Source organism: Notamacropus eugenii, chromosome 1 (genome assembly GCF_028372415.1).
Source record: "Notamacropus eugenii isolate mMacEug1 chromosome 1, mMacEug1.pri_v2, whole genome shotgun sequence".
Classification (NCBI taxonomy): Eukaryota; Metazoa; Chordata; class Mammalia; order Diprotodontia; family Macropodidae; genus Notamacropus; species Notamacropus eugenii.
Genome location: NC_092872.1, coordinates 300,379,347 through 300,394,215, shown reverse-complemented (window position 1 = coordinate 300,394,215; position 14,869 = coordinate 300,379,347). Strand labels below are relative to the sequence as shown.

Sequence of the window (14,869 nt, the reverse complement as noted above, 5' to 3'; positions counted from 1 at the left end):
TACTATGTGCCAGGCACTGTGCTAAGCACTTGACAAATATTATCTTATTTTATCCTTACAACAACCCTAAGAGGTAGGTGCTTATTCTCATTTTACAAATGAGGAAACTGAGGCAAATGACTCGAAGTTAAGTACAGAGGTTAAGTGATTTGCCCAGGATTATACAGCTAGTAAGTTCCTGAGGCTGAATTTAAACTCAGGTCTTCCTAACTGCAGGACCAGCTCTCTACCAATACATCACCTAGCTATTCAGTCACAAAATAGAGGCTTAAAACAAAATGGAGTCAATTATATCAAGACAGCAAATTTATTTTCATTAAACTGTCCAATAGGAGAATAGGTTTGTTTAGTTCTAGAGATATGAAGGAATAGAAGCTTTTAGAGGACTTTAGGCAGTCCTGCCTACAAACCCCACTATGGACTAGCTGTCAAGATAGACTAAAAAAAGAAAGTGCCTTACAGCAGGAGACCCAGGGAAAATATGCGATAACTAAGGGAGAGGAGTGGGAGAGTCATGTGGGCCTCACTTTGATGATTGCCTAAGGGACACCTGGACTGATGTGGCATTTAGCATTTGCCTGATAAAAATAGTTTGTGGGAAAAGGGTCATTACTCTTTTGACTTGGTAAGAACACTTCATAATGCAAATAGCTGATTCTACCAGGATTGAGAGTGTGCAGCCAGGGGGACCTACCCTGTTGTCATCACAGAAAATGTAAACAGCATGATAGCAATCTGAGCATTCATTCAAGCCAGATATGGAACCTTAGACCTTTCTAGGTAAATTCATTGCTGCAGAAAGATAGATTTTGGACTCAATAGAAGAAAACATTAGCAAATAATTGATAGCTCTTCCAAAAGGGGAAAGGGCTACCTTAGAAGTTAATGAATTTCTTGAGCTCTTCAAGGAGCTTTCCTATATGAGTTTGTTCATTTGATGAACATGTATGGGATGGTGTAGAGTGAATTTCTATTCAGTTATTAATTCACAACTCTGATGAATCTAAGAATCTTTTCTGATGGTAGGGTCAAAGTCATCCTCCCTCACACAGAACTTTGTTTATAATTCTCTAATAATGATGACAATAATGACAATAGTTGGCATTGACAGAGCACCTTAATATTTGGGAAGTGCTTTACATGTATTATTTGCCATGATACTCACAAGAACCCTGTGAAGAAGGTGCCATTATTATCTCCATTTTACAGATGAGGAAGAAAGGAGGGAAAAGAGAGAGAGAACAGGGACTATTTAAAAAAATGATTTATGTCCCCAACACTTGGCTTAGTGCTGGGAACAGAAGTCTTGAAAAATACTTATTGACTTGAGGCTTTAAAAGGGTAAGTGGTTTGCCCAGGGCAACATACGTAGAAAATGCCTACTAGAGGATTCGAACTTATCTTTCTGACTCTAAGTCCAATACTTTATACATTTTATTACCATTTTGTACTATGGTTATTTTTATATGGTATTAATAGGTATTGTATTGGTCTCTAACCTGTGAATAGCCAGAGCTGCACAAAGCAGGCCAGAGACAGGAGTGCCAGGAAACAAGTAGAAGTTTAATTAATTACTTTAAGAGTGAGAAATGCTCTCTGTGCTGGAATAAAGGCATAATTTATATACATAAATCACAAGTGGCGAAGGAGAGGAAGATGGATTACAAAACAATCATTTCCAGGTCCTAAGTGGTTTCCCATTACAAGCCTAAGAGGGCAGGACAATACAGGCATTCGGAGTCCTGTAGGAATAGTATTGCTCCAAGTCGTGGGGTCATTACTCAGTGGGACATGGGACCAGAGTTCTGGGATGGGAACAGGTTCTACAATCTTTGATTTGCTTCATTTAAGGTACACAGGCACAGGCATATGGTGCTTGTGAGAGCCTTGTTGAGGGTTTGATTGATCATTTTAAGCTACATTGTGACTTTCTGACTCCCAAGCCAGAGGAGGCAGCTCTGAGAAATCTAAATTATTAGTATATTCATTATACATATCATATCAATTAATATGAAAATAATCATTCCAATGGTAAGGTTTTTAAGATTGTAAGGTTTATTCAAGGAAGTTCCCTCATCAGCTTGATAAACCTATAGAGTGGTGAAACTTTGTAAGGGTTTTTGAGTATATATTCCCGTGGAGGCTATGGACATATCTTTTCCCACACCTTAGAAGACTGGTCACGTTGATTGTGGCTACACCCAAAATAAATTGATTGACTTGTACCATTGGGAGGTTGTATTCTCGTAGAAGGAATCATTCCATTATGCTCAGCTAAAAAATGGGAATCCTAATGAAGAACTCATTTTTATATGAGTTTAAGAACTCAGCCTTTTCTACTTCTCTTTCAAATAGATCTGAAAGCACAGCAGAAATGGGCATGGAGAGTATGAAGAGTGGGTAGGTTCCTAGGAGCCATTAATGATGTCATTGTAGCAAAAGCATATGGCCCAAGATATGAATTGCTGAACCTGAAATTCCTGGCAGCCTTTCTTTTCTCTTGTCTGATTATTGAACAGAGACTTTTCTAGCAAAAAATAAAAATGGCAAGAGTGAATATAATGGAGTGGAATACTGAAAGTTTCTGGAGTTGCAGTGGCAAAGGAAAACATGATCATACCATTGTCATAGCTAAGAAGAGGATCTTCTAGACAGTGACAGCTTTGGGGGTAGCTTTGTGAGTTGTCTCAAGTTCAAAAGTTCATGCATCCAGTCTTCTATCCAAAGAAAAGAAAGCATGGACATTATGTTTCTTGAAAAGAGAAGAGAATGATAAATACGGGTCTTAATGTTGAGAGGAATAACTGTAAGGGACTAAAGCCATGATATAAAGGGAATAATGGATCTGGATTTTCTCCTTTGCTATTAGAATTATTTGGCTGATGTAGACCTAATGGTAAGCAGGGGGTGAGGGGGTGGTCAGGTGGGGAATTGGGGAGAGGTTGCTAATTGTCTGCTAATCCTAGTACGTTTTCTCTCTGGGGGAGTTTAAGACCTCAGAGTAGCACTATGAAGTTTAATCGATGTATCGCTTCAGAGTGAAGGGGGGCTCACCAGAATGTGGGAGCATTGTCTGCTTGAACACTCTTCTAGGAAGCCCAAACCACAAGATGGCACTATGAGTGTGGGAGAAAGGACAGCATTTATCCTAGCGTGAAGCAAGATTTGCCAGAATGGAGGAACACTATCTGTTAGAAAGTGTGTTTCCCTTATAGCAATTCCATGGGGTGCCCTGAGTCTGGAGAATTTTAGGTCCCTGGAAAGTAGGATTTACCAGAGAAGGAGGAGAATGGTATTGATTATGGAATATTGGCAATCTTTTGTGTGTTTTCTGAAACTATTCTGTGTTTCTATGAGACCTTTGTATTTTCTGAACTTGTAAAATAAAGCTTGTCACATAAAAAAGAACGTATATTACTTTGCACTATTGTATGAGATCTGGGAACCCTGTTATTCATAACTGTGGAAAACTAGCACATGAACTATATTTGGAGATTTTCCCAGCATAAACTCTGAGAACAGCATGAGCCTGAGTAACTCAATTTGGGGGAAAGGGTAAGCCCTAAAATCAGCCCCAGTTCTCATAAGCCCAGAGTCAAGGAGTTCTGAACCATGGGTCATAACTATGTATCATATCTCCTGTGTAGTAGATAGTGTTGGGTCTGGAGTCAGGAAGACAGTTCAAATCTGGCCTCAGACACTAGCTGTGTGACCATGAACAAGTCACTCTGTTTCCCTCAATTTCCTTGTCAGCATAATGACCCGAATGGCAAACCACTCCAGTATGTCTTCCCCAAGAAAACCCCAAATGGGGTCACAAAGAGTTGGACATGACCAAAAATAACAAACAACAATAAAAACTAGACTATCTGCCCTACAATAGCAGGGACTGAGTATCTTTTAAATTTTGAATCTTCCCCAGTGCCAAATGTGATCTTCTACATAGAGTAGGCTTTGAATAAATGTTAGTTGAACTGAACTGAAATCAGTACTTGCTGTCTTCAACATGGTTCAGTTATGTAAATATTTGGCCTTTCCATTCAATGACTCAATTTAAAGGGTGATGATACACATTTCATTAAGCTGCCCTGACTTAGCAATCTCTTAAAGAAGCTTCCATTTATAATATCAATTTATTATGCTATGATACCTGTCTACCAAGTAGCACTTGTTATATAGTCTCCCTCAAGTCCAATGGATAAATGGATAGAGGAAAGCAATTGCCTAGAGGAAATTAAAATTTAGGTCATATATCACTTCTGCTTAGCCATCCAGACACATAATTTACATTGCTGCAAGGACTCTAGAGATTGATTTCCCATTACCAATCAGTTGCAGAATGGACTTAAACTGTATTAGAAACATACTTTGGAGATCCTGTAAACACAAACTATAAACTGTATCAACAGCATGGTCAATACATAATAATTAACCCATGCAAGAAACTAAACCCATTTGTAAGTTATATGCAAAACTTGTTATAAATCTCATCACAAACTTCTCCCAGAGACCCATTAGCACAGTAGAAAAGGGTAGCAGTTTTAATCAATTTGTCTACTGTGTCTCTAGAATTTATTCCTGTAGAATACTGCTACCACATTAGATGTATATAGAAACGAAAAAATATCCAAATGTTGCTCATGGACAATAAAACTCAATTTTCTCTAGTCTTTCCTTTTTTTTATTTCCAGGCATCAACAAATCTCTCACAAAGGTGCCAAAATGTTTCTTCATGCACATCTGCCTGTCACTTCTCTGCTAAAATATTAACAGAGTAAAAAAAAAAAAAACCTTACATACACAAACACAGAAACCAAAACAGGGCTTTCCTGAAGCCTGTAGGATAAAATGCAGACTCCTGAGTCTGGCATTTAAGGTCCTCTACAAGGTAGCTCCAACTTACCTTTCCAGCCTTATTTGATTTCAATCTCTCTCATATACTATCTGGTTTTTCCAAAAATGAACTACTGGCTGCTCCCACATTCCATATTCATTGACGCTGGCCATACCCCACACTGAAATGTTCTACATCACTGCTTCCTGCTAAAATCCTTTTTCTTACTTCAAAACAGTCCAGTGATACCTCTGCCATAAAACCTTTCTTCATGTCCTCCCTCACAAACTGAATGTGCTTTTCCCAAGTACTTTTGTCTATATATTTCCTTTTCTCCTATTCCACTTTGCCTTTACAGTATACTTATTTCCTAATACATTGTAGGTTCCTTGTGGGCAGAGAGTATATATTTCCATCTTAGTATCTCTGGTTCCTAGAACAACGTCTTGCATATACTGGGGTGAATATTTATTAATTAATTATTTGTAGGATTCAAGAACAATTGAATTTTCCAAACCTTCCTGCTACAAATATACTAATGGCTTTTTCTGGTATTAAAAAATTTGTCTAATAATTAATAGAAGTTAGTATTCCTTACACTAATACTTCCAGAAAAAAGCCCAATGAAATCAATGTTTAACAGAATTTTGATGCAGGAATGACTACTAGGGAGGAGTTAATAGGGGAGTAGCCATAGAAACCAACCTATCATGGAAAAGTCCAAAGGGGTTATGTGTAATGAAACAGAACCAGAAGGATGTCTTGAACTAAAAGACTGCTTTACAAAGCAACAAGAAAGAAACACACCTTAACACCAGGGCAAGCTGAAAGTCCAAGATTCTCCTCATTTCCCCCATACATATTTTTAATGTCCTTAAAGTGAAATGGGGTCAAAACACTCTAAGACTCACCCTAGGGTGACCAGAGTGGCCCCTATGCAAGATAAAGACTCAATGTGTTCCCCAGCCAGCCCTGTGGACTTGGTATTCAATGACAATTCAGAGGATCAAAGTTTATATTCATTTGCAAGACTACAAGAGAAGAAGAAAACATTGGACAGGCAGCTGCCACCACTTCGGGAGACTTTGTATGGGAGATATTCTTCAGGTAAAAATAAAAATGGCATGGAAATCATGCTTTCAGGTGAAGAAAGGCTATTGATAGATTTATGTGGTTGTTTTTACATAGAACTGGAATTTTCTGAATACAGCTAAAAAAAGATGATAATATATTGAAAGATAAAAGTTTTGCAATTAAGAATATGTCCAGGGGAGCAGAGGAGTTTTTTGGAAGGATGTGTGAGAAAGATTTTTGCAGTTCTGGATGCAGGGTGAGGAGAAATCATTTTGATACATTTCAGTTTACTGTTTCTTACTTTTTTACACACAAATCACATTATACCGTTAAGTACTGTGTGTATGTATGTGAATCAATAATAATGATCATCAGTCATATATAGTTTAAGTCAGAAATAATTTTTATAATATCTTATATCACCAGGGAAATAGAGTTGAAACACTTTGAGTAACTGCGAACTAGTAATGATTCTAGAGGGAAACAGAATAAGTGGATAGGACATTCCTTTCTTTCCTTCATATTCTTTTTTTCTCCTTATACATCTTCAAGTTAAGAAGAGATATTCCCCTACTTTGATTACAGGAATGGACCCTGAAGTGACTATAAATTATCTCTGGATAATCCAAGTAAAAATTTTTCCCCAGTGTTTTATGACAGAGCACTTAACTATGAATTACATTTTGAGAAAACGTTATTATTGGATATTTCCAAACTATCTGAAAAGCAAGTATTTCCATTAATGGCCTTTCAGTTTTTGTTTCCCATTCCAGGTTTATAAAAGAAATAAATGTATCTAGTTACTTAGTGAGGAAGCATTATTCCATATAACTAACAACTGTTTCAGGAACTCATGTGCATGATACTACCATGTTCCTACAATTGGCTGGTTTAATTTCTCTTCTGTATATATGTGTGCATTTGATGCATTTCTCAGTTTCCTAATGACAGAATGGAATTTTCTCTTTAGATTTTCACTGACAAAGGTGCCTTTTATGCCCCAATTTTTTTCTCGAGAATAGAAGTTTTTGCTTGTGCCAAGAAAATTATTGCAATTGAATGAAGAAAGGGAACCCACTTTGTAAGGCAAGGCTCTAAACTGCTCTTTCATGCTTAGATGTGAATGACAAGAATAAAAAATTTTAAAAAGCAGCATATAGGAATGAAAACATCATTAACTAATGTTCAGGAGAGCTGAGTTCTAGGCATAGCTGCACCACTCTCTAGTTCTGTGACCTTTGGCAAATCACTAAATATTTTCATTTATATCAGGTTGCTCATCTTTAAAATAGGTATATTAACATATCTCTAATATTTCACATAGGTACTGGAAACACATAATGAGAGAGAAAATGCCTTCAAGCCCAATTCAAAAACAAGGAATTAATAATAATATTTGACATCTAGCTGGCATATGGGAATCTTTCACCAAAAATACTTTAAGTATTGAGTTCCGAGTTCCACTGAGTTCCACCTAAAGTACCTCATGCTATGTGAAATAATGAATAGAGTGCTGGACTTGGAGTTATAAAGACCCAAGTTCAAATCATTCCTCAGAGATTTACTGGATATGTGGCTCTGGGAAAGTTCTTCAATCTCTCTCTGCTTCTGTTTCTTCATCCATAATTAGGGATAAGAATAATCCCTCCTTCATATGGTTGTTGTGAGGACTGAAGGAGATAACACTCAATATGTAACACATGTGAAGTGTTTGAAACCCTTAATACTCTATATAAATGTTAGCTATGTGATTATCACCATAATTATTATTTTGTACTGCTTAATGCAAAAGTATCACTTTCAATAAGCTAAACCTGAAAAACCTGCTTCACTTAAAATTACAGAGAAAAATAAGTCATTGCTGTATGCATTTTCTCATTATAAGGAAAAGCACTGGTAAATTACTGGTTTGTGACCTTTGGGCAAGTCAGTTTCTGAGTTCCCAGACAACTAGAAGCAAAATAATTATAGATTTGCAATTGGAGAAGGATTTTCCACACCTGGAGTTCCTTCTACCAATAAAATCATAGGTTCCATACCAAAAATTAAAAAAAATATCCCAAACCTTGGAATTTTCCATTGATGGTAAGACTGAGGGGAATTGTGGGTAAGATATTTAAAAATCAGAGAGAGCCTAAATTGTTATAAAAAGTCAAGAAATGAACTTTTGTTTAAGTTTTGTCATGTTATAATCCTTTAGGCAACCTTTAAAAATGAGACCAAGAAATGCCTTGCAGATCTGAGTTTTGTCACAGAGCTTCTTATTTTTTCAGTCCCCTTATTATAGTTACATCTAAATGGCAACCTACAGAGAAGGGAATCAACCCCTTTCATTGGTGTTAGAGTTTACTTAAGAAGAAAGAGCATCTTCCTTTCTAAGTCTTCAATAAATATCTATGTTGCTCATCCACTGTCTTTATATGAAATTTATTCAATGGATGTATGATAAGATTATATATAATAAATCATGGCTGGGAATTCATACCTCAAAGGAAATGCTTTGTTCCCGTATCTTACTAATTTTGTAAAGCAACATCTTTGTACTTCCAGTGCCTACTACAGTGACTTATACAAAGCAAGCACTTAATAAAGATTTATGGTCTCCAAAGTGAGGGCTATGGCTGGACCTCAAGGGAACCATGGCCTAATGCCAAGGAGGTGTGGGATCAGAGGGTGGGAATTTGGGTCACCTGATGAACAGTTGGCTCAGGCTTGTCCAAACACTACCACACCTGCCTATATCTATCAACATTCCTCTCATTCTTCTCTCTTGGCTGTACAAACTCTCACTCCACTCCCACCTAAGGCAGGCATCATCCTCCCAGGGCACTTAAAAACTTAACTTAATCCAAGCACCTACAGCACAAGCCTCACTGCTGTTGCTTCCCTCCTCCCAGCATCCTCACCTCTCTCCCCAGATTACTGCATAGCAGTAACAAGCATTAGGAGAGTGGTTTCCAAAATCTTTTCATTCCATGGCAGCAGTTGGTACCTTTTCCCTCTCATTTTTATTTTGGGTGGAAGAGGCTGAATTGTTCAAGATAAGCAATATAGATGTGTTGTGAGAGACTGGAGATCTCATTACATTATCTTTACCTCCTCAATCCAGCCTCTTCCAAACTTCCCTACTGCTGCTGAGGACAGCAATATTCTTTCAGTCACTTCAGAATCACAACCTCAACTGTTGGTATCTGATTTGCCAATCAGCTGCCAAATCTTTTCTTGTATTTCTCCATTTATCTTCAATCTGTCCCCTTTTCTCTCCTTATAGTCATCACCTTCCTTCGTGTCCTCATTGTGTTCTACTTGGACTTTTGCAACAGCCTCCTAATTGGTCTTCCTACTTCAAGAAATACCCCAATCCACTCTTCACTGAACTGACAGTGATTTTTCTTTAAGTCTGGGTATGACCTCTATTAATAATGACTCCAAGATCAATTATTTCATCCTTATCTCATTCTTTTTAAATGTCTATTTTGTTTCATAACGTGCATATAGGTTATATGTTGTACACATAATACACATGTAATGTTCATCATGGTGTAATGTACATATCATACCTAAGTCCCTACTAGTACAAACAGGCAATCCTCTAAAGTGGTTTCTGGGCAGGTAGGTGGCACAGTGGATAAACTGCCAGGGCTGGAGTCAGGAAGATTCATTTTATCTACTGTATATTTAACAACTCTTTCCATTAGGAAACTCCATTTTCCAATGTAGGTGGTCAACTGCTCTGCAACTTAGAGTCCTAGAGAATTGCCAAGGGCACTGAGGGGTTAAGTGACTTGCCCAAAGTTGTTTCATCTTTTTTTTTTTTACTTCATTTTTTAAATTTTAGACTTAAATACTAAAACTTAAATACACAATACAGAAAAGAAAAAGAAACCTATTGTAAACTTAAATATTGAAACTTAAATACAAAATTAAAAAAACATGTCATGCACAGCAGAACGTAAGACGATTCAAAATATATAGCAAAAAGTTTTCATTTCAAGAGAACCTATATAATAAATATTACTCATCGTGTTGAAAGTTGTCCATCTTTGCTTCCTTGTAAGTTTTCTTTTGTTCTCAGCTGTGCTCCTTTTACTTTGTTCTTTTTTCTCCCTCCACCACTAAGGATACAATTAAGTGAAGATATATTTATATGTAAATATATACGTACATATACACATATATATACATATGTGTACACGTATAGACATATACTTTCCCTAACAAATTCTATGCCTGATCTTTGTTTTTATGTTTGTGCATACTCCCTATTTCCTATTCCTGACTCCTCTACTTTACTTCTACCCACTACCTTGCCCTCTTATTACTTAACCTACCTCCTCCCCCAGAATCCTTTCCTTTTCTTCCCATTGCCATAAGTCTAAACACTCTTCTATGCCCCCCTTTGACCTATTCCCTTATCCTCCCCTCTAAAAATTGCTCCTTTATCTTCTTCCCCCTTCATATCCTCTTAGTATTTTATTTCTTTCTGAATTTAGAAGACTTTTATGCGTGTATATATATATATGTGTGTGTGTGTGTGTGTGTGTGTGTGTGTGTGTGTGTGTGTGTGTGTGTATTGTTCCTGCTTGAACACATTCCCAATGAAAGTAGGTTTCCAGAACTAACCGCCTTCCTTCCACATCTAATAACTCTGTGTTGTTTCATTCCTCTCACACCTCATTTTTATAAAATAATAATTCTTTTTAGCTGTTCCTAAATAGTTTTTCTTTTTAAAGAAATAACATACTCAATTCTACCCTAATCTTTCTTATGAACTAATTACTAATTATGAACAATTACTATTACCAATCTTAGATATGTTTCATATTTTACATACATAAAAATAAACATTCTGTCCTTATTGAGTCCCTTGTAATTAGTCTTTACTACGTGCCTCATATTTCTCTTGACTCTTGTATATCAAATTTTCTATTAAGTTATTTTTTTCAAAGTTTTTTTAAACAAAGTCTTGAAAGTTTGACAATTCATTAACTATCCTTTTTATCAAAAAAATTCAAGATTATGCTTACCTTTGCTGGGTATGATATTTTTGACTGGAACCCTAGCTCTTTTGCTTTTCAATACATAGTATTCCAAGAGTTATGGTCTTTTAGTGTCACTGCTGCTAGGTCTTGTGTGAATCTAATTATGGCACTGCCATATTTAAATTTTGTTGTTGTTGCATGTAAAATTTTATCCTTGAGTTGGGGATTTTGGAATTTGACTAAGATATTCTTGTGGGTTTTCCTTGGAGGATCTTATTTGGGTGGGGATCCATGGATTTTTTTCTATTTCTACTTTCCCCTCCTGTTGTAATGCTTCAGGACAATTTTCTTTAATTATTTCTTGCATTATTGTATCAAAATTCTTTTTCTGTTTATAGTTTTCAGGTAGTCAAAATATTCTTATGTTTTTACTCTTCTTGATCTGTTCTCCAGATCAGTTTTTTTATGTTTCATATTTTCTTCTATTTTCTAATTGGTACACTTTCTTTTCATAATCTTCTTACTTTTCTTGGATTGTTCTTTTTTTTCCCCCTCAATCTCTCTCATTTACTTTTAAAGTCATTTTAAAGTTATTCTACGAATTCTTTTTGGGCAGTTGACTATTTCATGTTATTCTTTGGGGTAGAAAAGGGTTTTTTGCTTCAGTGTCCTCCTCTGAAGATGAACCCCAGTCTTCTCTATTCTTATAGTAACTCTCTATGGTTGGATCCTTTCTCCTTAGCCTGTGCATTTAAAAAAAAGTGAGTCATAGTTTAGCGTTTGTACTAACCTCTGGTCCTGGGGTATGGGGGATGGTGCCTCTGGCTTCAGAATCTCCTTCAATTCTCCCTTCAGGCCTGGAACTGAAAACAAGCCCTCCAGCATCCTATAAGTGCCAGCAGATAGTGGCGCTTCTGCACTTCCCAGTATTTACTGGTTCTTTCTTGGCCCTGGCCTGTCTTTGCAGCACAGCTGGATCTGGCATTCCTTGTCAGCAGATGTTCCCTCAATCTTCCCTAGAGGAGGTACCCTTTCAACCCAGCTAACCCCAGGGCTTGCAGTTAGTTAAGTGATCCTAGCCTGGAAATGTTTATACTTCACAGGGACCAATCCTATTCCTGGGATTTTTCTTCAGATCTTCTCTGATTATCCCAAGAGGAGTCCAGTTCTGCTCCTAATCTTATTTATTTTTACCCTTCTCTATGTTTTCCCTGAGACAATGTTTTATCTCTTTAGTGGGGAAAATCTCGAGAGTTTGGAATTTTCTGATATATTCTATCTTCCCAGAATTCTCTCCATTTAGTCTTTATATATGGCTTGAACCTAGGTCTTTCTTGCTCTGAGGCTGAATCCTTTCACAGATAAGGGAACTGAACAGGGGTATGCTGGCAAATATTTAACAACTAACTCTCTGAGAAAAAAAAAAGAAAAAGCATATATGTCATGCTTTTAAATTTAATCTGTATTTTTTATTTCCTCCATCATATTTTTAAATCTAACAATCAAGTACACCACAAATTAAGCCCTGATTTGTAGCATCTGCAGATTTCCAAAGTATAAAGGCTAACACTAAAAATTTAACTATCAACTCTGAAGAGTGGGTTCACACTGGTTCTGGCATATCTCTGTAACTGAGGATCTGAAAGATTAAGGGATTTTACCTATTATTTCACGGACAAATTTTGAACCCACCTTTCCTAATACTCTATGCCAATGGTTTCCAAAACTTTTTGGTCCTACCCCTCTGGGTAAGTCACTTAACTTTTATGGGTTTCAGCTTCCTATTCTGAAACTAGATGTTATCTAAATTCTCTTATAGCTCTAAATCTGTGGTCCTGTGATCTCTGTTAAGAACAACAAAAAAGAGCACATACATAAATATGCGTATATTTACTTATTAATAAACTATATACATGTATTCAGCTGGACAGCTAGGTGGATCCGTTGCCTCTGATACTTACTGGCTGTGTGAGCCTTGGTAAGTCACTTATCCCTGTTTTTCTCAGTTCTTCATCTGTAATCTGGGAAAGGATATGGCAAATCATTCCAGTATCTTTATCAAGAAATCCCCAAATGAGTTTGCAAAGAGATGGACATGACGAAAATAACTGAACAACAAATGGAAGAGCACCAGACTTGGAGTCAAGAAGATGAGTCTGCATTCTTCCTCAGACACAAGCTGTGTGACCCTGGGAAAGGCACTTAACCTCTCTCATGCTCACTCAGTCTCTCATCCTGTAGAATTCAGATAATAGTAGCACCTATTTCACAGGGTTATTGTGAAGAACAAATGAGATAGCATAGGTAAAATATTTTGCAAAATTTAAAACACTACTACTAAAAAGTGTTACTTTTGAGACACCTTAGACTGGTGATGATAATCATATCAATGAAATCACAAATGTAAAAAAAAAAAAGAGGAAAATATTGCAGTACCTATGGTAGAGAGTAGTGAGGAAAGACTGATCTAAATCTTAAATTATTTTAAGAATGTGAGTTGATGTTTTTATTATTAGAACCATTTTCTTAAATAGGAGGCTATGGAGGAGATAAGACCAGGTATCATATAATCCAATCCAACAAAGCATTTGCTTTATAAACATGCTCAAATTGAGAAAAGTGTCCAGTGACTGGAGGGCCAGTCTTGGAGACAGGAAGACCTGAGTTCAAGCCCTACCTACCTCTGACAAATACTTAGCTATGTAATTATGAACACATCACTTAAACTCAGTGCTTCAGGAAAAGTTGTAAGATGAAACCTCAGATGAGTTAACAGTCTCCATTGGTGAATGAGAGTTTCCAATGCCAATAACAGTACCTCCTTCCCCGAGTTGTTGTGAGGGTCAAATGAAACACACCCAAACAAACACAGTGCCTGATACTTATTAATAAATGCTTATTTCCTTCTTCCTGTTTTTCCAGTGAAATAACAGGTACTGTTTAGAAGAAAAAATGTGTGAGGCATTTTGCTTGAGATTATGTCAAAAAAATTTGCAGTCCTTACCGTTAATAAATTCATGCTTTTTCTATTTGTGTCTAATTGTAGCCATCTGTAGGGTAGCTGTGGAGAGGTAAGAAAAAAAGGAAAAAAAGAGAAATTTAAATGATAACTTTATTATATATTTAAAAAGAATAGCAAGTTTGACATTTAATGGCAATCATCTTTTTTATTATACTATATTATGGAAATACTTATTTTATTCCATGAATTAAAAATAAAAAAATTTTTAAAACAAATTCAAATTCTACTGGGTTAACATTTCATTACTGTGGCCCACAATGGACCCATAGCACAACCATTTTTTTAAACTTTGTTTTAACTGTGTATTATACATCTAGATTAGATATTTTAAAAATATCAGTGGAAGGATGTGATAACTTGATAGCAATAATAGCTAGTATTTATATGACACTCTAAAGTTTGCAAAATGCCTTACAAATATCTCACTTGATTGTCACAACCTCTGGGAGGTAGGTGCCGTTAATGTTTCCATTTTACAGATGAGGAAATTGAGGCAGATGGAAGTCAAGTGACTTGCTCAGGGTCATATAATTAGTAAGCATCAGAGGCCATATTTGAACCCAGGCCTTCTTTAATCCAAGTCCAATGCTCTATCTACTGAGATTCAAACTGTCAGTGATTCAGATGAATTGACATGAGAATATTTGTAGTGAGATTTTCTTATTTCTCCCCAGGTGCTGAAGTGCCCAGGCCCATGTCTGTTGATATTCCACTGGAAAAGGGAGAAACAAGTATTATTAAAAGACATCCGCCCCGAAGATTTCAAGTAAGATGAACTTAAAAGGATTCATAAGGAATTTCTTGGAGTTAATGGTAACATCCTCTTTCAACACTAATCATATAAAAGGATAATGTGAAGTGATCAATAGGATGTTGTTAATGAGTGATTTGTCCTCATTTGCTGAAGAACATCTGATGAACAATGATTTACAGTGACGTAATTAATACACTATAACA

General features: G+C 36.4%; 1 protein-coding gene across 2 annotated transcripts in view; it reads left to right on the top strand.

Moving 5' to 3' along the window:
* The first annotated feature begins 5,567 nt into the window (after positions 1 to 5,567).
* The window catches only part of CCDC198 (coiled-coil domain containing 198), a 50,736-nt gene continuing 41,434 nt past the window's right edge, over positions 5,568 to 14,869 (top strand). Inside the window, exons 1-2 of one of the 2 annotated variants that reach the window (XM_072629315.1) lie at positions 5,568 to 5,941; positions 14,587 to 14,678. In XM_072629315.1, coding sequence (XP_072485416.1) covers positions 5,719 to 5,941; positions 14,587 to 14,678 — 315 coding nt within the window. In that variant the 5' untranslated portion in view covers positions 5,568 to 5,718. The remainder of the gene's footprint in view (positions 5,942 to 14,586; positions 14,679 to 14,869) is intronic. The other variant, XM_072629314.1, reaches the window with a different exon arrangement.